The following is a 23,264-nucleotide window of genomic DNA, read 5'->3' as shown; positions in this document are numbered from 1 at the left end:
CAGCTCCCAGCATGCCTCAACCTTCACTTTATGTTTAATTGTTCTGGGATTTGTAGTCCAGCGGCAGCTGAGTAAAGTTTGGTTGAGCAGTGCAGCACAGCAGGGTTTAGTACCCCTTTAAATATATGGAAGGCCGCCACCAGTGTACATAAGTTGGCAGCACCACCCGGCTCTGCGTAATTCCGGTAACCATGACATGAACAGAGTGGCGTTTACACTCTCTGAGCTCTTTTATGACGGGACTTAAAAGGTGGAAACGCTACTGATTTTAGTGCATTAATGAATGGGTGCTTGTTTGGGGAAAGTGTTATGGCACGGTGCTGCAATGACATAAGTGATACCAGAGGGGGATTTTATTCACCGTCAGACAAATAGGGGAATGTTTAAGGGATTTATAGAAAGCCTTTTTTTCCAGGTGAGTTATTAATTATACAGGGACATTTAGAGAAGGAAATGGTGGAGGGGTATCCACAATTCCACAATTTTACTGACAAAGCCATAATAGTGAGTATATTATAATAGATTTATAGAGCAATGTATTTAATGTCCCAAAAATTTCATTTGAAATAGATGCAACCTGCTGATTGGTTGTTATTGGTGGGTAATATAACTTGCCGAGTGGCAGAAGAGGAGCCCAGACAGACGTGTCATTTTTATTTGCTGCCTACGAAAGGAGTGGTTCCTGTGAAAAATAGTTTGTACAGCTCATGGCCATAACTGGGGAGTGGCTGGGGCAAATGGCCAGGCATGCTATATAGGTGGGCATTATATTTTTATATATCCCCCCCCCCATTCAACTTGTCTTAAAAAGATGGACCACTAAGGAGTCCTGGTCCGGTAGTGGGCCCACTTGGGGCAGGAGGATTTGTATTTGGCACTCTGCAAGGCCACCCTCCCGCCTGGCTTTCCAGACTAAGCACTGGGCTAACAGGATATTTAAACTTCTGTAAAATTTCCCCAGTGTGGCTACTAACATGGTCCTGGTGGCTTACCAATAGGTCCTACCTCTGCCCTGCCCAACGCATCCTGTACCACTGCTTCCGGTGATATCAGAGGACTTCAGGTGATGATTCTGTGTACTTCAGTGCTGTTTCAGGGGTAAATAAGTGACAATGGGAAACAGTCCTTTCGCTTGGGTGAGCTGTCTGGGGTATATATAGGAGAAACAGACAATAATGCAATAATGGGGGGATGTAAACTGCCAGTCCCACTGCATTGTGCACTGAGAACCTTATGCGCCAAGCCAATCATACAAAGCACGGGGGCCCAGCACATGACGTTATTCCCCAGCACAAATTTACTTATATACCCGTCAAATTGCTACAACCCACTCCATGTCCCATTACCCACAAGGCCAGGATGGCAGAAAAAAAAATAGTAAAAGCATTTTACACTATAATATTGCTGATGAATGATTGCTGGTCATATTGGTGAATGAAAAATGCCAACTTTGGCCCATTACTCAGGGATGTTTGGCTTGCATATATTCATACTTGCATATATTCATAGACGGGGGGGGGGCAGAGAAGAGCAACATTGAAATAGTCTGCAAGTTTCTGTGTTTCCGCGCAGTCGAGGCGAAACAGATTACAAACATTATTTTGTTTTTTTTTTCCGCACTTTGTGGAAAATTCCTGCTTATGGCCATCGATTATGCCGGCGAAGTTTATTGTCTCATAACGGAGCAGATTATGTCCCAGTGAATATATGTTTATGGTTCATAAAGAGGAATATATAAAGATTAGTATGCAGTGTGGTTTGGCTCTATTGTAACGGGATTCATCACTTTTAACTCCACAAACACAAAATCAGCACATTTAGTTTCATTAATCCTTGCAATATTGTGCCTGAAAACATTAATAATCTTTCCTTTTTGTGGAAGAGAGAGGGAGGTTTGGGCAAAGCAGTCGCTGATGAAGTTGTAGAGGAAAAAGTGAAATAGTGAAGGGTGCTGCTCCATTGCTGGTGCCCAGGTGGAATGGGGTACCCCCCCCCCTCTGTTCTGCTACTAGATTAAGCAATAAGGGGCCATTGGCAGCCTGGGGTAGAGTCCTTCATTGGTCTGTTTTAGAAGACAAAAAAACAACAAAGAATTGGCCAAACCCAAAAAAGTTGTCTCCAAATCTATACAACTACATGGTCATGCATAGGACATAGAGCCCAGATGAATTCTCACCACCACCATTAATCAGTTAACCAGGAGTCCATGAGTCCCAAAGTTGTTAGCCCTGTGCACATTTTGCCCTTCCAAAATTCATCAGGGGCACTTAGAAGGTGAATGGGCATAGTACAATATGCATGCCCATGTAGTTGATATATTTGGGAATAACTTTGTGGTATTGTTAATACTGTCATATTACTTCACTTAATGCACTTTAAAGCGCTTTGATAGTGATGCTCTCAATGATACACTCTTTGTAACACAGCTGATTACTGTGTGCCCCTGTAATAAAGGGTGCTTTGACAGGTGTTTGCTTATTTGATGAACTTTTGGAACCCATGATCTAATTGGTCTGTTTTAGAAGGCCCATACCCGAGCTATTGCCCATAGTGCTTCTCCATACCTGAACAAATGCCTTATCAAACCTGCCCCCGACCGAAACCCTCTGCAAGCTGGAAGTGTCATCATATTTGGTAGGGGAACTGGAAGTGACAAAACCAATCATCATGGTCATCAGGGAGATGAGGTTCTAGGCAGATGCCACACAGGGCTGATTTCTGGCCAGTGGAAAAAGCAGGATATCAGGGCTTTCTGTCAGTATCTTGACCACTTTGCAGGTACCCGACCAGCTACAGGACTCTAACCTGGGGGGCTCGGTGCTATGTGTATGCCCTTCATTCCACCTAGGACTTCTAGCTAATCAGCAGTCAGTAACAGACTCAGCTTATCAAAGCCCCAGGGCCAAACAATCGAATTACCCTGGATTCTCTCGATATCGCCCATCCGTAGGTGGGGGATAACGGGAGAAGATCCGCTCGCTTGGCGATTTTATTTCTAAATCATACTGTTTGCAAAGCAAATAATTCACTCTACCATTTAGAGTCTGAGCTTTCAGAAGGAGCCAGCGCTACACATTAGACCTGCTTTTAGGTAGCCTATTGTTTCCTCCTACTCCCATGTAACTGGAGGAGTCTCAAGCCGGACTTGGATTTCTTACTATTGAGTGCTATTCTGATACCTACTGGGAGCTGCTATCTTGCTCCCTTCCCATTGTTCTGCTGATCGGCTGCTGGGAGGGGGGGGGATAACACTCCAACTTGCAGCGCAGCAGTAAAGTGTGCCTGAGTCTGAGTTTCATAAGGAGCCAGCGCTACACATTAGAACTGCTTTCAACTAACCTATTGTTCCTACTCCCATGAAACTGGAGGAGCCCCAAGCAGGACTTGGATTTCTTACTACTGAGTGCTATTCTGATACCTACTGGGAGCTGCTATCTTGCTCCCTTCCCATTGTTCTGCTGATCGGCTGCTGGGGGGGGGGGGGATAACACTCCAACTTGCAGCGCAGCAGTAAAGTGTGCCTGAGTCTGAGTTTCATAAGGAGCCAGCGCTACACATTAGAACTGCTTTCAACTAACCTATTGTTCCTACTCCCATGAAACTGGAGGAGTCCCAAGCAGGACTTGGATTTCTTACTATTGAGTGCTATATCTACTGGGAGCTGCTATCTTCCCATTGTTTTGCTGATCGGCTGGGTAATATCACTCCACCTTGCACAGGTCACATGGCGGTGGCATCCTGGGAAATGAAGAATGTGGCTAGCCCCATGTGAAATTTCAAAATAAAATATTAAAAAATCTGTTAGATGTCTATAGATGCAAGAAAATTCATGACTGAGCATTCTACTGACTAAAATTCTCATAAGTGCAAGAGAAGTGACCAATGAGAATGCTAATTCCCAGCACTATGTCAGGCATCTTCCTGTTATCTTACATATAGAGATAATTAATTCATTTTGTTTTTTCTTCATTTCATTTGACACTTGAACCAGACATGGGAAAAACATACAGGCTTGTTCAGTGCTGGGAAACTGTGCTTATTGCTTCCAACTACAGTTGCAGGAACAAAAAAAAATGGAGTCAAATTTACACAGAGCAGCTGGGATTCTCATTGGAGGATTTTTTGCATTTTAATGCAGCCGCTGGCCCTTGTAATTGTTGGGCAAATGCCACATCAAAGGGGAGTAGGAAACAAAATAAACTGCCTTCCTGATTATCTTAAGGTTGAGTCACAGAACAGTGATTTATGGCTCAATTTAGATAACATTCCTCTGATTGCCCCTTCCTGTTTGCATCCATGGATGTCTGAGATCCTTCAAAAAGGAAACATGTATAAGATGGGTTTGTACTCTCCATTGATCCCTTTAAAATGTACAGTAAATTAGTAATATGTAACATGTCTGCACAGATATTTCTGTTTATATATACAGCTGCCATGTTGTGTCTCGTGAGGTGGCCATGCACGGGCTGGACCTGAGTTGGCAGCTTATTGGCCCATGTATGGAGCCCACCAAAGGGCCTGCATAATATTTGTCCCAGAGGTTGTAGGTGTATGGGCAGCTTAAGGCATAGTTGCCTCGCGAGACACAGGCTGACATTTACATTAATGCTCATGGGAAAGCATTTTCGGAGATTATTCACTCATGGTAGAGCAGATTTACTACAGGCAACTAAATTCCTAGGCCTGAGCTGCTGGCATGGAAACAGAACTGTTAGTCTCTCTGGCCCTCCCTCGATTATGGGGCTCCTTACTGGGGTTCCCTGTCACTCCTGACGTGTCTCTGGTCCCACCTATAAGTATGTATATTAACAGGTGGAAATGCTTTGGACACTTGGAAGCATTTACCCATGGACACAACATCAGACACCTTTGCACTCACCCAATATCAATATATATAGGAATTATAGGGGAACTAAACCCTGCTGCACTGCTCAACCAAACTTTACTCAGCTGTTGCTGGACTACAAATCCCAGAACAATTTAACCTATAATAAAGGTTGAGGCATGCTGGGATTTAGGGTTGTATCCTTAAAGCAACATTGCACAATAAAACTTTGTGCACTGGGGGGTGCTCCTGTGAGAAGACAACCGCACCAGCCCGGGGTACCCGTGAGCGAGTGTCTCCTCTTCCTTCTTCAGTCTTTGTGCGCTTGGGCAGTAGAGTGAAAAGCCGAACTTTAACAGAAAAAAGTCGCCTTTTTCACTCTACTGCGCATGCGCCGGCCCCGGGATTCAGAAGGGGATTCAATCATTAGGAAAATGGTAATCTGTCGCCCGGATCGCTACAACCAAACAAATAGCAGAGATCTATCGCGGGCAACAAACCACTCTGAAAAGGCTTTCCACCAGCAACAATAGGAGTGGGCAATAGAAAGCCCTTTGGAACGATTCGGCAATTTGAAGTCGCGAAAAGTTTCCTCCTGCAGGCATCTTCACGCGACTTCCGAAAGCGAAGCAATATGAAGGGCTTTCCATTGGCGACTCCTGTTGTTGCCAGTGTAAAGCCTTTCCGGAGCGGTTTGTTGCCCGCGATAGCAGAGATCTGTTACATAGTTACATAGGGTTGAAAAAAGACCAGTGTCCATCAAGTTCAACCCATCCAAGTAAACCCAGCACACCTAACCCACACCTACCAATCTATACACTCACATACATAAACTATAAATACAACCACTAGTACTAACTGTAGGTATTAGTATCACAATAGCCTTGGATATTCTTATTGATCAAGAACTCATCCAGGCCCCTCTTATAGGCACTAACAGAATCTGCCATTACCCCATCACTAGGAAGGGCATTCCCCAACCCCACTGCCCTCCCCGTGAGGAACCCCCTACGCTGCTTCAAATGGAAGCTCCTTTCCTCTAATCTAAAGGGGGGGGCCTCTGGTGCGCTGATTGTTTTTATGGGAAAAAAGAACCCCCCCCAACTGCCTATAATCCCCTCTAATGTACTTGTACAGAGTAATCATGTCCCCTCGCAAGCGCCTCTTTTCCAGAGAAAACAACCTCAACCTCGACAGTCTCACCTGTTGCGGGTGACTGAACCGCTCTGTGGGTCCTTACCCTTACAGTCACTTGCAGGGCCGGAAGTAGGGGTAGGCAGAAAAGGCAGCTGCCTAGGGCGCAACGATTGGGGGGCGCCAGACAGAAGCCTCTGCTGCCTACCACTAGTCTGTGCTGTGGTTTCATTGCCCCTGCCGCTTGTCGTTACGCGGCGGGGGTAATGAACTATCAGTTCACATCTCACCCCCCCCCCCCCGCGCACCGAATTGCGCATGCACGCCAATAGGGGGGGTGCACGATGGTGCAGGGGCGAGATGGCCGACGCTCGAGATGGCTCGGCCCGCCCCTGGTCACTTGTTCTTGGGCACTCTGGGCAGATACAAAGATCCAGATAAAAATAAATGAAGGGGCAGGCGGCTTATCCTAGAACATGCAGGCAGATGAGAGATATTGCCGGCAAAGACTCTCAGTGCCTTCCTTTCCTTGTTCAGCGATTCTCTCCCCGGCGTCATTTTCAAGGCTGATTTCCCAAACATGAAAGCTTTTTATGCTGACACGCATTACACCAATCTGCATACTTTCTCTCTGCACGCCTTTGAAAAGAAAAGTTGCCTTCTGTGTCAAAGCCAATTTACAAAGAAATTCGAAACAATTCCAAATACATTTCCACTGTGATCGCTAAAGCCGGGAGAGTGCAGCCAAGATGGCAGAAATATCCCTGTCTTAATTATCAAAGGGGAAACGTATCCTGCCGAGTTTAATATAAATTTCCTTCTGTCTGGCTTTTGAGTATCTTGTGTTTTCCAGGTGGGAATTATATTTACATACAATGGATGTATTGTGTAACTATAAATAACACCTTGATATACAGCCAGTTTCTGGCAATTAGATTAAAGTGTTACTGCACTACAAATCCCACAACAATTTAACTTATAATGAAGGTTGATACATGCTGGGAGCTGTAGTCCAGCAATATCATGGCTTCACAATAAAACTTTTCCGAAACTTTCCCCCAAATCTTCAGGGTCAGCGACTGCATTAAAATGCAAAAAATCCTCCAATGAGAATCCCAGCTGCTCTGTGTAAATCTGGCTCCATGTTCTCTGTTCCTGCAATTGGAGTTGGGAGCAATAAGCACAGTTTCCCAGCACTGAACAAGTCTGTCCCTTTATTCCCATGTCTGATTCGAGTGTCATGTAATGAAAAAAAAAAAAAAAATTCTCCATATGTAAAATAATAGGAAGATGCTGGGCATAGTTCTAGGAATAAGCATTCTCATTGGTCACTTCTTTTGCACTTATAATGAGATTTTTAGTCAGTATTTTTAGTCAGTAGATTGCTCAGTGGTAAATTTTCTTGCATCTATAATTATGATTTTTTGAAAACTTCTATAGCAAAACTATTGTGTTTAGTACAGGGGAATCCCTATGCTGCCATAGTTTTATGGTATCTCTCTGTACAGGCTATGAGCAAACTTAGGGGGCTGTTCCTGCTGAATTGTGCTTAGTACAGGGGAATCCCTATGCTGCCATAGTTTTATGGTATCTCTCTGTACAGGCTATGGGCAAACTTAGGGGGCTGTTCCTGCTGAATTGTGCTTTGTACAGGGGAATCCCTATGCTGCCATAGTTTTATGGTATCTCTCTGTACAGGCTATGGGCAAACTTAGGGGGCTGTTCCTGCTGAATTGTGCTTAGTACAGGGGAATCCCTATGCTGCCATAGTTTTATGGTATCTCTCTGTACAGGCTATGAGCAAACTTAGGGGGCTGTTCCTGCTGAATTGTGCTTAGTACAGGGAAATCCCTATGTGCCATAGTTTTATGGTATCTCTCTGTACAGGCTATGAGCAAACTTAGGGGGCTGTTCCTGCTGAATTGTGCTTAGTACAGGGGAATCCCTATGCTGCCATAGTTTTATGGTATCTCTCTGTACAGGCTATGAGCAAACTTAGGGGGCTGTTCCTGCTGAATTGTGCTTAGTACTGGGGAATCCCTATGCTGCCATAGTTTTATGGTATCTCTCTGTACAGGCTATGAGCAAACTTAGGGGGCTGTTCCTGCTGAATTGTGCTTAGTACTGGGGAATCCCGATGTGCCATAGTTTTATGGTATCTCTCTGTACAGGCTATGAGCAAACTTAGGGGGCTGTTCCTGCTGAATTGTGCTTAGTACAGGGGAACACTTATGCTTTTATTGTTTAATGCTTTCTGCTCTGTGGTGTATTAGAGCTCAGCAGCACTGAGTTCTAACACTCCACGGAATCAATAATGAAAATGAGTGAACATTACCTGAATTGTAACCCTGTGCAATGTAAAAAAGGAGATTATGGATTTGGGAAAACTCGTTTCTGCATTACTGATATTTCTTTCTACCCTGGGTCATTTGGAGGATCTATTCTTTGCCTTAGTTTTCCTGCCCATATGCAGGAGGTATCAGTAGGATTCAGTGGGGTAAGTAGAAAGTGTCAGACCCCAGAGCAAAATCATTTAACCCTTACACTTTGTGAATGAGAAATATATTGAAACTGTTAATCCTTCAGTGCCCCTCTTGGTCCACTATACCCGAATGCCGCCCAATACTCCATAGCAGTCCCTGAGTTAGAAATGGGAATGCCCATAATAGGCAAGGAACACAAAACAATGGAATAATGGGACCATTCTCAGCGCAGATGTTTAAAGGGACCTGGATATGGATATAAATATAGGATTTTTAACCAATGGACTGGGCCAGGGGGGCACTGGGAGAAAACCTGGTAGTCCCTAGCCCTAATGGGCCCTGCCGAACCCGGAGCATTAACTTCCTGCTTCCCTGCTTGGCGGAATCTACGGGCCCAGGAGAAGAGAGGAGGTACATGATGGGGTATTGGGAGGGGTGGGACTTCACAAAGGGAGTGAGGGTGGTGGATCGTTAAGGTGGTGGACCCGGTGGGTCTCAAACACCCCAGTCTAACACTTGGCTGAGACCCATTAAAATTAAGAGGCATAATTGGTTCTAAATCATTGGTGGGCAAACTATGGCCCGCTGGCCTTTTTAATCCGGGCCACCGACTCCGGCCACCTTAAAAGAATTACGGGCCCTGATTGGTTGCGCCCCGTGCGTGCGTGTGATGTCAGCATGCACGGGGCGCAACCATATAAAAGGATGCAGCAGGGAGCAGGGGGACGGAAGCAGCTGGAGGATGGAGGGAGCCGCAGGTCGCTGAGGGGGGGAGATGGAGGATGCTGGTGGGAGGATGCTGGGAAGGACGCTGGGGGGGATCTGGGGAATGGAGCTGGAGGATGCTGGGGGTGGAACTGGAGGATGCTGGGTAGTGGAGCTGGAGGATGTTGGGGAAGGGAGCTGGAGGTGGAGCTGGAGGATGTTGAGGAATGGAGTTGGAGGATGCTGAGGGTGGAGCTGGAGGATGCTGGGGGTGGAGCTGGAGGATGCTGGACAGTGGAGCTGGAGGATGTTGGGGAAGGGAGCTGGAGGTGGAGCTGGAGGATGTTGAGGAATGGAGTTGGAGGATGCTGAGGGTGGAGCTGGAGGATGCTGGGGGTGGAGCTGGAGGATGCTGGGGAATGGAGCTGGAGGATGCTGGGGTGGAGCTGGAGAATGCTGGGGAGAGGAACTGGAGGATGCTGGGGCAGCACCAGGGGGTCGCTAAATGTGGGCCGGCACCACCAGGGGGTCGCTAAGTCTGTTGCCTCTATAGTCACACAACCTCAGTGTTGCTACAGCCCTCCCAGAATCCCCTATCCATGTCTGGGTTGTACACAATCAGCCTAAGGCACCTATGCAGATATTGTGTGAGGGCCCCCTGGTCATTGATTATGGCCAGGGCAGTTACAATGGGGATGTAGGAGGTATCACCATGGCAGGGGTATGGGGGCCAAGAAACTGTAAGCCTGTTAGTAAAACTCCAAAACTGTTAGTAGGTTCTAAAAGGAAACAGGGCTTGTGGGGAAGTGGACAGGGTTCAGGCTTTATTTGGGGCTTGAGCATATGAGAGATGTTTTTTTTCATTGGGGCCCCATCCCACTCTTAACATGGCCTTCCATCCAGGGGGCCCAGGTGAATAGTGGGCTAATAATGGGGGTGCAGAGGGTACCCCAGTCAGGGGCGCCATGGCAGAGGGAGGCCCCCAAGGGGCCGGCAGCTCTCAGTACATTGCACTGTAGGATGGGAACCAATCAGCAGCTAGGCTGACCTGATAGGGAACTGAAGCCTGTCTTTGCTTGTGTGGCTGCAGGGCTGTGATTGGCTGTCCCCCTCCTACTGTGCGTCTGGCAGGGACCGATAGGACACGCCAACCCTTCATTTGGAAATAGGGAGCTCCAATAAAGGGGCCATTGTTACAGATAGGATTAATATTTAGCCCAAAGTGAAACCAGCACCGTATATTATTCATAATTGCCTACAAAATTTGTGTTTTTCCCATTTATCCGACATGTCTCCTTTAAGTTATTTGTAATTATAATTGCTACTGAAAGCAGTATCTGTCTGGCTGGTTCTGACTTACTTAAGGTTGCCACCTGCCCAATTTTGACTTGGACGGGCCAGTTTTCGGGAGGGCTGTCTGTGTCAAAACAGGGCAGGACTCTTTTAGATGGTGATCAGCAAATCAGTGATCGCTTCATCATAACGCCACCCCTGATGTCACAACCCCCCCCCCCCCCCCCGTCTGGGTTTCCAAGAATTGGAAGGTGGCAACCCTACATGCACTATTTGAAACAAGGTAGCCGTAGACACTTTAGGAAAGCATTGGAAAAGAAGGGTGCCTATGGGCCTACATTTCTCTTGTTTTGCCCACTATCCATGTTAATGCAGCTGACGGGCAGAAATCTGTAATTTTGTGTCATACAAGTAGTCTCATCAATCTCTGCCTGACTATGGGGGCATTTAAATGGAATTGCTGATTGTACAAGTGCAGAAACACAGTATTTGTTGCTTTAATATTTTATGAAGCGGGATTATGAGATTGTTCATGGATGTTTAGCTGCATTTTATGGCCTTCTGTTTCACTGCTTCTTCTTTATTGCTGCCTGTGTAAAAACTACTCTGGGGGATGTTTCTATTGTTCATTTGTGAATTATATATATTAGGGATGCACCGAACCCACTTTTTTGGGTTCAGCCGAACACCAAACCCACCCCGACGGATTCTGCTGCATCCCAAACTAAATCCGAAGGATCGGAAGGGGTTAAAAAGCGCGGTGAAATCCTTCGAAAAAAGCTTGGATTCGGCCTGAATCCCGAACCGAATTTGGGATTCAATGCATCCCTATTTGTAGACTGTAAGCTCTTTCTTGTAGATTGTAAGCTCTTTTGGGCAGGGCTCTCTTCACCTCTTGTATCGGTTATTGATTGCTTTATATGTTACTCCTTGTAGAGTGTAAGCTCTTTTGGGCAGGGCTCTCTTCACCTCTTGTATCGGTTACTGATTGCTTTATATGTTACTCTGTATGTCCAATGTATGAAACCCACTTATTGTACAGCGCTGCGGAATATGTTGGCGCTTTATAAATAAATGGTAATAATAATAAAAATATATATAAAGTTAAATTGTGTGTCTGCAATCTATACAGGTGCAATAAGTGGGTGCTAGGCCAACACATGTAAATGCCTATAAAAAGGACCAACACACCGTATCACACCAATATCTTCTTTTTATTCCCCGTGCGATCCAACGTTTCAGTCCCTCCTGGGACCTTTATCAATAAAATACAGGCATAATTGGAACAGCAGGTAGCAAAAACATATATAAATTGTCATCCAATAACCCCAGTTCCTTATACAGGTATGGGATCCCTTATCCGGAAACCCATTATCCAGAAAGCTCCGAATTACGTAAAGCCTGTCTCCCATAGACTCCATTTTAATCAAATAATTCAGAATTTTAAAACTGATTTCCTTTTTCTCTGTAATAATAAAACAGTACCTGTACTTGATCCCAACTAAGATATAATTACCCCTTATTGGGGGCAGAACAGCCCTATTGGGTTTATTTAATGGTTAAATGATTCCCTTTTCTCTGTAATAATAAAACAGTACCTGTACTTGATCCCAACTAAGATATAATTACCCCTTATTGGGGCAGAACAGCCCTATTGGGTTTATTTAATGGTTAAATGATTCCATTTTCTCTGTAATAATAAAACAGTACCTGTACTTGATCCCAACTAAGATATAATTACCCCTTATTGGGGGCAGAACAGTCCTATTGGGTTTATTTAATGGTTAAATGATTCCCTTTTCTCTGTAATAATAAAACAGTACCTGTACTTGATCCCAACTAAGATATAATTACCCCTTATTGGGGGCAGAACAGTCCTATTGGGTTTATTTAATGGTTAAATGATTCCCTTTTCTCTGTAATAATAAAACAGTACCTGTACTTGATCCCAACTAAGATATAAATAATCCTTATTGGATGGAAAATAATCCTATTGGGTTTAATTAATGGTTTATTGATTTTTTAGTAGTCTTATGGTATGGAGACCCAAATTACGGAAAGACCCCTTATCCGGATTACCCTTGGTCCCCAGCATTCTGAATAATGGGTCCTATACCTGTAATAGTAATAGTGCTTGAAGTTGTTCCAAAACATTCTCAGTGGGATCTGAATCCAATCTCTGATATGTATTGTGGTCACTTAACTGTCGCTTCCTTTCCATAATATAATCTTTCTTGTTCATAATTACTAGAGCTCCTCCTTTATCGGCAGGCTTACATCCTGCAGTAAGCGGTTAGTGCTTGCCGTTCCCCATGTGTTACATTACTGGGGAAATGAAATCCCCTTAGTCCATCTCTGTCCTGTAAGTCTTAGAAGAAAACCTATTACTATGATGTAGTTCTTGCCCCTTTTGGCAAAATGTACCTTCAATCGTATTAAACGATACAGTCTGTGTAGAACAGGGCTGGGCAAACTTTTTGGCTCAGGGGCCACATTGACTTACAGACGGGCAGGGCCAGCATTACGCCAAGGGCTGCCATCAGAAATCATGGGGGCCTCTCAGCTCCCCTCGAGCATCCCACCCAACATCATCCAGCTCCCCCCCAGCATCCTGCAGAACCCCACCCCAGCATCCTCCAGCTGCAGGATGCTGAAGAGTGGAGCTGGAGGATGTTGGGTGGGATGCTACTGTAAATGATAAGGATATTAGCAGTCACTGAGGGGTTCTGTGCCCATATAAAGGCACAAGGCTGCAGGCTGAGTTATACAGGGAACTCTGAGTATCACTCATGTATTATAAGGGATAATGTACCCCCTACTGTAAATGATAAGGATATTAGCAGTCACTAAGGGGTTCTGTGCCCATATAAAGGCACAAGGCTGCAGGCTGAGTTATACTGGGAACTCTGAGTATCACTCATGTAGTATAAGGGATAATGTACCCCCTACTGTAAATGATAAGGATATTAGCAGTCACTGAGGTATTCTGTGCCCATATAAAGGCACAAGGCTGCAGGCTGAGTTATACAGGGAACTCTGAGTATCACTCATGTAGTATAAGGGATAATGTACCCCCTACTGTAAATGATAAGGATATTAGCAGACACTGAGGGGTTCTGTGCCCATATAAAGGCACAAGGCTGCAGGCTGAGTTATACAGGGAACTCTGAGTATCACTCATGTAGTATAAGGGATAATGTACCCCCTACTGTAAATGATAAGGATATTAGCAGACACTGAGGGGTTCTGTGCCCATATAAAGGCACAAGGCTGCAGGCTGAGTTTTGCAGGTAAGGAAACTAGAAGGTGACTTCAGTGAGTCATGTGATACAAATAAATTTACTAATCAACTATTATAACTCACAACATCCCTAAGACCCATTTATAAGGATATAATTTACAGGATACACAAGGACAATGGAAGTGCCATTGATCTGGCCAAAATGTCTACAAACACATAAAAAAGGGGTTGCATCAATGCACATTCCCTTGTCCAGTTTCACTAATGTGTGCAAGTCCATGTTCTGTTGGTAGTCACAATGGTCTCCATTTTGTATGTTTGTAGACAATTTACAGGATATTCATAGATCTTGTGTATACATTGTTATAAATGTTTGCTCCACAGGCCCCACCATAATTAAAATTATTTACACTTCCTATTAAACAAGTAAAATGAGGTTGGAAAATTATCCATTTTAATTACCTGCACTGTCTCTTTAAAACCCAAAGGCTGCAGCTCCTACAGATTAAGGGGAAGAAAAACACAGGAGCTCAGATTAATCAAATCTATTTTTATCTGGCTCTTCAGAAATTATAGAACAAGTATTTAATTGAGACTGCAAGCTGTCACATTGTTATGGGTAGAAAAAAGGGCTGAAGAATAAGAACAGCAAAGAAAAGGGCAAATATGGGAATTAATGAATGTTAAGAAATTAAATGATCAGAAGAGAAAACAAATAGGTGGAGGGGGCAGAGCAAAGCCGAGGACTCCAGGGGCCAATGATTTCTTTTTGCAAACAAATGAGAAGAGAAATCCATGGGAATAAATAGCTCTACCCCATAGCTGCTCACTTTATACAGAGCATAGTAGAGCTGTCCTCTGGTAACTGCCCTCATATGTGCCTATAGTATCAGTGGGATAATAGCCTCTGGGAAGGGACTGGGGCTGTGGGATAGCAGGTATAGTAGGGAGAGATGGTGCCTATAGTAGCAGTGGGGGGATAATAGCCTCTGGGAAGGGACTGGGGCTGTGGGATAGCAGGTATAGTAGGGAGAGATGGTGCCTATAGTAGCAGTGGGGGGATAATAGCCTCTGGGAAGGGACTGGGGCTGTGGGATAGCAGGTATAGTAGGGAGAGATGGTGCCTATAGTAGCAGTGGGGGGATAATAGCCTCTGGGAAGGGACTGGGGCTGTGGGATAGCAGGTATAGTAGGGAGAGATGGTGCCTATAGTAGCAGTGGGGGGATAATAGCCTCTGGGAAGGGACTGGGGCTGTGGGATAGCAGGTATAGTAGGGAGAGATAGTGCCTATAGTAGCAGTGGGGATAATAGGCTCTGGGAAGGGACTGGGGCTGTGGGATAGCAGGTATAGTAGGGAGAGATGGTGCCTATAGTAGCAGTGGGGGGATAATAGCCTCTGGGAAGGGACTGGGGCTGTGGGATAGCAGGTATAGTAGGGAGAGATGGTGCCTATAGTAGCAGTGGGATAATAACCTCTGGGAAGGGACTGGGGCTGTGGGATAGCAGGTATAGTAGGGAGAGATGGTGCCTATAGTAGCAGTGGGGGGATAATAGCCTCTGGGAAGGGACTGGGGCTGTGGGATAGCAGGTATAGTAGGGAGAGATGGTGCCTATAGTAGCAGTGGGGGGATAATAGCCTCTGGGAAGGGACTGGGGCTGTGGGATAGCAGGTATAGTAGGGAGAGATGGTGCCTATAGTAGCAGTGGGGGGATAATAGGCTCTGGGAAGGGACTGGGGCTGTGGGATAGCAGGTATAGTAGGGAGAGATGGTGCCTATAGTAGCAGTGAGGGGATAATAGCCTCTGGGAAGGGACTGGGGCTGTGGGATAGCAGGTATAGTAGGGAGAGATGGTGCCTATAGTAGCAGTGGGGGGATAATAGCCTCTGGGAAGGGACTGTGGCTGTGGGATAGCAGGTATAGTAGGGAGAGATGGTGCCTATAGTAGCAGTGGGGGGATAATAGCCTCTGGGAAGGGACTGGGGCTGTGGGATAGCAGGTATAGTAGGGAGAGATGGTGCCTATAGTAGCAGTGGGATAATAGCCTCTGGGAAGGGACTGGGGCTGTGGGATAGCAGGTATAGTGGGGAGTGATGGTGCCTATAGTAGCAGTGGGATAATCCACACTGTGGAATAGTATATAAATTAGATTTTATACCTAAAATTAAACCCTTAGAGAACAGATTTTGGAAGTAAATACATAAGTAACAGATGTAAATGGTTTATATCTCAGATGACAGAAGATATCCCAGAAACTCTGTTTACCTTGCCCCAGCCCTGCTCCAGGGGAGCCCAATATGTAGATGCGCTTAGTTCTTTAGAAGACAAATTAGGCCCCACAGAGGCTCATGTGGCATTTCCCTAGCATGGAGTGGGCCAATGCTGCAGTAAATGGTATGGAGCCCCCACCAATGACATTGCTAGCAGGGAGCAGACCCCCTTGATCCCTTCCTGCCTTTACATCTAGCATTGGGTGGGTGCAGGTCGTGCAGGTGTGGGTGCCAGGACTTCAGTAGTATACCACCGCACTCTACAGGTAACATTTTCTGCTTGTAATTAGGGTTCCAAATATTAAACTCAAACCAACAGCACCACCTTGTGGTCAAGTCACATACTGCATCTTGAAGGCAACTATGCCTGTCTATGTACCTTACTTAGAGCGAGCTGGACTCCAACAATTTTAAATACACTGACAATCTAATGGGGGTGGGTTAAATCACGCTGGGGGCTGTAGCCCGACAACATTAGTGCTGGATTCTTAAAGCAACACTGCTTGATAAAGCATGTCCCCCCTGGAGGGGGGGGGAATCTAACATATTGGCAGCCTGTCCCCCAGTGATTTTACAGTGGTTCACCTTTAAGTTGACTTTTTATACATTACAGAATGTCCTATTCTGGCAACTTTGCAATTGGTCTTTGTTATTTATTCTTTGTTTTTTTTAATTATTTACCTTCCTCTTGTACGTATTCCCAGCTTTAAAATGGGGGTCACTCACCCCAGCAGTTAAACTATTGCTCTTGAGCAACCAATTGTATTACTATTTTTACTTTTTATTCCTCATCTTTATATTCATATCCTGCCCTATTCATATTCCTATGTTTCATTCAAACCACTGCCTGGTTGCTAAGGTAAACAAGGCCATATCAACCAGACAGCTGCTGAAATTCCAAACTGGAGAGCTGCAAAAAGAGAGATAAATGAAAAAACCACAAAAAATATGAACTGTCACAGAATATCAATGTCTATGTTATAATAAACGTTATTTTGGAGGTGAACAACCCCTATAAGAAAGGAATCCAAACACAAAGAGGCAGCAAATGTTGAAATATAATTTATTAAGACATTCAGCTATGTCAGTCTACATCCAAATGTACCACTTAATTTAAAAAAAAAAAAATCATTTTTTTACATCAGAAAAACTGAATTTTAAGTCTTTCTCCCCCCCCCCTTTCGGCCCAACGTTTCCTAGTATAAATGAATTTTTGTACATTTTATATCAAAACTTCACAATAAAAAAATTGCTGGTCCCCCCCCCCCGCCCCCACCGAAAACCGTGATCAACGTATAAATGTAGTTTATATTCCAGCCGGGTTGGGGGAAGGGGGGGGGGCAATACCATATGAAAGTGCGTGCACGAGCAACAGCTTTAAAAATGGCATTTGCGGAGATTGATCATACATGGGGGGTCCCTATGTACTCATATCCAGAGAGTGCAAATAATGCCATCATTTAACACTGTTTATTTAAGCAAGCCCTCATTTCTGCTCCACCTCCCTTTTCTGTGCATTGGAGCTCATCCTGCCGTGGCAACCAACCAGGCACTCACCTGGGCTCCAGTTCTACTTCATACAGGGGGCAGAGACAGGCTGCAGGGCAATAATACTACATAAAAATAAGAAAAGTGACAATGACTTGAGGCTGCAATCAAGTGGCAACGTCCCTCCCCACCCCGAATATCCCCCCCGCCCCAGTGTGTTATACTGCGAGTGCAAGCAAGAACACATGCAAGCGTGCAGCTTCCTTTCTTTGCCATCACACTGGCGGGAGTCCATGCTTTAGCTGCTCCGGGCAGGAAAAGTATCATTTTCTATGTAAAATCTGGCGGCCCATCATCCCATCGGGACCCTTCTCGCTTCTGATTGGTCAAACTTCCCCACAGAAAAATACATTTGAACAAAAATCTATATTATCTGTCTGTTAGAGAAAGGATTGTTTGCTATGCCTTCATCATCATCATCATCATCGGCACCAAGACATGAAAAATAAAATCCACGCGGGAGTACTTTGCATACACTAAATCAGTGTCTGTGGTTTGATGGGGGGTGTGGGGGGGGCAAGGGTTTTTTAGCTTTGAAATGACAAGTCCAGGAACAGAAACAGTATCAGATCTCTGCACAGTGCTCACATTCCGGGGGTAAAGCCTTCACATTTAAGTCCTCTGGGTTTGCTTCCCCTTTAGCCTGTAGCCTTTGGAGCACCTCGTTGCTATTTAAGTTTGCTTCCCCTTGAGAAAAGTGCGCCTCCAGTTCTCCTATTCTTTTCTCTACAGATCCCGAGACCTTAATGTCCATGGTTGGCTCTTGTTCAAGCGCAGAGCGTGTTGGTACAGCAGCTAAGGGCTCTGTCGTTACCTCTGCCCGGGACACTGGGCCCAGCGGTGGGTTGGTGGCACTCTGTTCCGAGACAGGATTGGTGGAGGAGCCGGACTCGCCCGTTGCTTGTTGAGACAGGGACTTTAATTGGCAGTGACACAGGGGGCAAGTCTCCTGCACGTACAGCCACTTCTTCAGGCATCCAGGGTGGAAAAAATGGCTGCACGGTGTTATGACGGCTGAATTCATGTCCTGCAGCATGAAATGTATTTAAAAATGAATTACATTAGGCAGTCAGAACTATCTAGAGAGGGGCGGCTTCCCTGTTCCTTGCTCTTAATGGGCACCACCTGTACGCCCTTCTGTTGCGGTTAAAGGGGAGGTTCACCTTCAGGTTAATTTTTAGTAATTTATAGGATGACCTATTCTTAGCAACTTCTCAACTGGTCTTTATGATCTTCTACCTATTTCCAGCTGTTAAACAAGGGTCACTGACCCCAGCAGCCAATAACTATTGCTATAAACAACCCAATCTTCATAATGGACAGTTCAACTTTATATAGAAAAATTGGATCTCACAGTCTGGTTGCCCTTGACCCCCACTACAGTCCAACGCACCAAGTGGAGTGCAGTTCAGTTGACCGTGGGTTGTATACAAGCTCCAATACCATCCTGGCAGATATTCTGCATGGCCAATCAATATGCTAGCTAACCCCATCAGATACGGACTGACCTCATACACAAGCCAAATGGCTTCTAATTCAGTAATTATGGACAAGTCAGCAGCCAGGCAACACGTTTACATATCTAATGCTTAGCCCAGATCCCAATATATATCTACCCAACTGATGGCGATGGCATTACTTACTTGGTAGCAGATGGAGCAGATGTCATTGTGCTGCTCCAGTTGCTCTTTGGTGGCCACAGGCAAGGACTTGATCTTGTTGACAGCATCCCTGCGCAGCAGGAAGCTCTTCCAGCCCAGCTGAGCCCGCAGCCAAACATTGTAGTAGGAGTGGATAAAGATGATCATGGACCCCATCACAGTCCATTCCCCAAAGACTGTCTCTGAGACACCGTATGCCACCACACATAGTGCCACCAGGAACTCCAGCAAGCGATAGGTACCATTGACATAATAAATAACATCATCCATGTTTTCCACTGGCTCCTTGCGAAATTCTTCAATCATGAACAAAACGTAGATGAAGAGGGTTCCCAAGACCTGTGGGTAAAGGTGGAGACAGTGAGAACTGCAGCACAAGGGGACCAAGTACCAGTTAACTGAGTTAATAGTCTATGCCTTGGTGACCACACGACTGGCAAGCACGGCTTTCCTATACTGGCACAGGGGGCAGCTCAGAGTGCAGGTGGGCAACAAACCACTCCTCTAATATTGAATGTCTAATTGCTTACATCTGCACAGTGCTTGCAAGAATTCTACAAACAAAGCCAGTAAAATTATTTTAATAGGCGTAGTTAAAAGGTAGTTATCAGAGCTTTGCGATTATATGTATGGCAGAATACATTCGGTATTTGGCCACTAGATGGCACTCTTAATCCACTTTACACAGCTTAGCTGGCCCAAAGAAATTACAGCAATGTGAAAAGGCCTTTAAAGGGGTTGTAAACCCAATCATAATACTGTCCCACTGCGCCCCCTACTTTTGTTATAGAAGTTGTCAAAAAATGTAATTATAGAAGCAAGAAAATTCACCACTGAGCATTCTACTGACTAAAGATTTCATTATAAGTGCAAGAGAAGTGACCAATGAGAATGCTTATTCCCAGCACTATGCCAGGCATCTTTCTGTTATCTTACATACAGAGATAATTATTTAATTATTTCTTCTTCACTATATGACACTCAAACCAGACATGGGAATAAAGGACAGACTTGTTCAGTGCTGGGAAACTGTGCTTATTGCTTCCAACTCCAATTGCAGGAACAAAGAACATGGAGCTAAATTTACACAGCTTGGAGTCTTTATTGTGCAATATTTCTTTAAAGGAACAGCAACATCAAAACATTAAAGTGTTTTAAAGTAATTAAAATATAATGTGCTGTTGCTCTGCAAAAAAATTGTGTTTTTGCTACAGAAAAGCTACTATATAAATAAGCTGCTGTGTAGCCATGGGGGCAGATAACTAGTAGCAGATAACATAGCAGATAACTAGTAGATAAGCCCCATATAATGGGGATTTATCTGTTATCTGCTAAGTAACCAGTGCCTTTTCTCCTTTGAATGGCTGCCCCCATGGCTACACAGCAGCTTAGTTATATAAACTATAGTAGTCTTTCCGAGGCAAACACACCAGTTGTAGAAATGCAGGGCAGCAGTACATTATATTGTCATTACTTTTATACACTCATTTTTTGGTGTTACTGTTCCTTTAAGAATACAACTCTGATGTTCCTGAACTACAGCTCCCAGCAGGCCTCAACCTTCATTATATGTTAAATTGTTCTGGGATTTGTAGTCCAGGAATAGCCGAGTAAAGTTTGGTTGAGCAGTGCAGTGAAATAGGGTTTAGTACCCCTTTAAGATCTCCAACTCCTGGATGACCATAGGACAGAAAGCAACCCAGAAACACGTAGAACAGGTTACCTTTAATCTTTTAAGTTCTGCATTCCTGCAGTGCTGGTAAAAACAAACAGCATAGGATAAAAAGAAGCCCAGAACCATATAATCAATGGGGATTTTTCAGCACCAGAACTTCTACAGCAGGTAGGCCTTAAAGGGTTAAGCTTGTCAAATGGCCAGTAATACCTTATAAGTGCCTTATAAGTACTCAGAATACCGAAAAAAAGGTCAGGTTTTGGGTGGAAATTTTCTTATTTACCGAGTGGGCAGGTAGTCTGCGGCTACCATATGAGGGTATCAGGTTTAGTTGCGGGTTGCTGCCCTTCCACCCACCCCTGTTGTTCAAACACCTTTTCTCATTCACCTGGTTGATCCGCCTCCAGAGTGACATCATTGCCAATCTTACAGGTCCCCAGGTCAGGTGGTAAAACTTATTGTGGGTGGGGCAGCAGGTAGGCAGGTTGGGCACGGGTCTGCTCAACTGGACCTGTGCAGGACTCTACCTTATGTTAATACATACCTGCAAGGAAGTGAGGATGCTGCTAGAGATGATAATTAAGAGCCAGAAATCCATGTGGAAGAACTGGCAGATCATGTAGGCCATGTAAGAAGGAAACACCAGCAAGAAAAGGCACAGGCTGACGGCACGGAAATGCTTCCACAAACTCCTAGCAAAAGCACAGGAAAAGAACTGTTAATGAAAGTACCAAGGTCAAGCCATCAAACACCAACCAATTCTAAAGGGGTTAAAGCAGACATAAACCCACTAAATGCCTGCCTGGACAGAACTCTAGGGGCTAAAGTTACTGATGTAGGAAGCTGCTCAGTCCTATTACACTTCTTGCCACCATCCAGACAGAAAGGCAACATATTTTCAATGCTCTTTGGATAAACGCTATAGAGCTCCTACACTTTATCTAATTAAATGGGCAAGGGATAAATTAGTCCTGCCAAGTACAGGCTTGCAGCGGGTTGGGTACCTGCAAAGTGGTCGGATTTTGGGTGGGCAGTCTGCAGGTACCCTGTTCACCCACTCGTCTTGGCCCGCACACCTACCCCTGATATTCACGCAAGTTTTTCGCTTTACCCACCTCTGAAGTGACTTTGGGTGTCACAGGTCCCTGGGTTGGGTGGCAAAAAAACCCATTGCGGGTGAAGGGGTAGCACGTCTGGGTAGGAGAGTGGTGCAGCAGGTCCGGCTCATCGAGACCCATGCAGGACTCTACTGCTTGAGCCTCAGACCTTAGGGGATCTGATTTAAGCCATAAAGGTAAGTTTAACCAGCACAGAAAAAGTGTTAACTCATGGTCCAGATAAGGTCTCTCAAAAGTCAAAGCATGAAGAACCGGACCCGAGATTGGCATTGGGATGTATCTAATTATTAATTATTAATGAATTATTAATCTAATAGGATATACCCTGTTATTCGCCCCTAAAATGTTTAACAACCCAGAACTCCAGCCTCCCACATCTACATGTGGTGCCTCAAGTCTTCATCTTCCTCAAAGCACAGCAGTGGGCTGAAGGTCCTACTGAAGAAGCCATTTGGAGGTAAACTGCTTTGGGCAGCTATGGTGGCACCTTCCTTGTGCTTAGGGCTGGCACTAACTTCCTGCATTCCTCAATGATCAAAGCAAAGGAGGCCACTAACAGGAGGGCAGCAGTTCTAATAACTGGGACACACTCTGCCCTTGAACAGGCCCAGATTTACTTTTTTATGCAACCATAGGATACACTATGCCTCCCAGAGATGGGCACTGTTTTGGGCACTCAGGTTAAGTCTCTTACTTGTCACGGGAAGCCCCGAGGGCAAGGACAATGGGATCAGCGATTTCAAGCATCGACTGCAGGATGGAGGCCACAACAATAAAGAGGATAATGCTGAGGAGGAAGGCCCTGTGGACCACCTGTAGTTCAATCAGCCCCGTCTGCACGGCCAGGATCAACAGGGTCACTCCTTCCGTCATGCCCCTGGGGAAAGTACAATGGGGAAACCTTAGCATCACTGCAGAGACATCATGGTTATCATCATCACAGTCAATCTATATCCTTGTTTTACAATCACGCCTACAAAGGCTTGGTCCAAAGACTCTACCTTGCCCATAAGGATACTGTTCCAGCTTAAAATTCTAAATGGTTCCATCTCAGAGAACACAAATGAATACATGAGCATGCCCAGTAAGCACTCACACCAGCCCACATTACATTAAACATGTGAAGTACCACCAATTAGAGATGTTTAGGGCACATTGCTATCATCATCACCAATGCCAAGTAGAGGACTGGTCCTGAACATTGATGGTAAGCGACTGGGGACAACATTGTAGCCATGGATCTGGCAACAGCACTTAGGAGAAGATACAGTAATCCCACATGTATATACCCTGGCAGGCCCTGACTGAGCT

At 45.1% G+C, this 23,264-nt stretch overlaps 1 protein-coding gene across 3 annotated transcripts in view; it reads right to left on the bottom strand.

Moving 5' to 3' along the window:
* Positions 1 to 16,998: 16,998 nt before the first annotated feature.
* Positions 16,999 to 23,264, bottom strand: part of rnf145 (ring finger protein 145) — a 28,567-nt gene continuing 22,301 nt past the window's right edge. For 2 of the 3 annotated variants that reach the window (XM_012959212.3, NM_001078792.1), the window contains 4 exons: positions 22,648 to 22,830; positions 21,380 to 21,527; positions 19,143 to 19,499; positions 17,001 to 18,526 (listed from right to left, as the gene is read on the bottom strand). In XM_012959212.3, the coding sequence (XP_012814666.1) occupies positions 18,065 to 18,526; positions 19,143 to 19,499; positions 21,380 to 21,527; positions 22,648 to 22,830 (1,150 nt within the window). In that variant the 3' untranslated portion in view covers positions 17,001 to 18,064. Of the gene's footprint in view, positions 18,527 to 19,142; positions 19,500 to 21,379; positions 21,528 to 22,647; positions 22,831 to 23,264 lie in introns of all 3 variants that reach the window. The other variant, XM_012959210.3, reaches the window with a different exon arrangement.

This window comes from Xenopus tropicalis, chromosome 3 (assembly GCF_000004195.4).
Source record: "Xenopus tropicalis strain Nigerian chromosome 3, UCB_Xtro_10.0, whole genome shotgun sequence".
NCBI classification, from domain to species: Eukaryota; Metazoa; Chordata; class Amphibia; order Anura; family Pipidae; genus Xenopus; species Xenopus tropicalis.
Note: the sequence above shows the minus strand (reverse complement) of the source record. Positions and strands in the feature narration are given on the sequence as shown.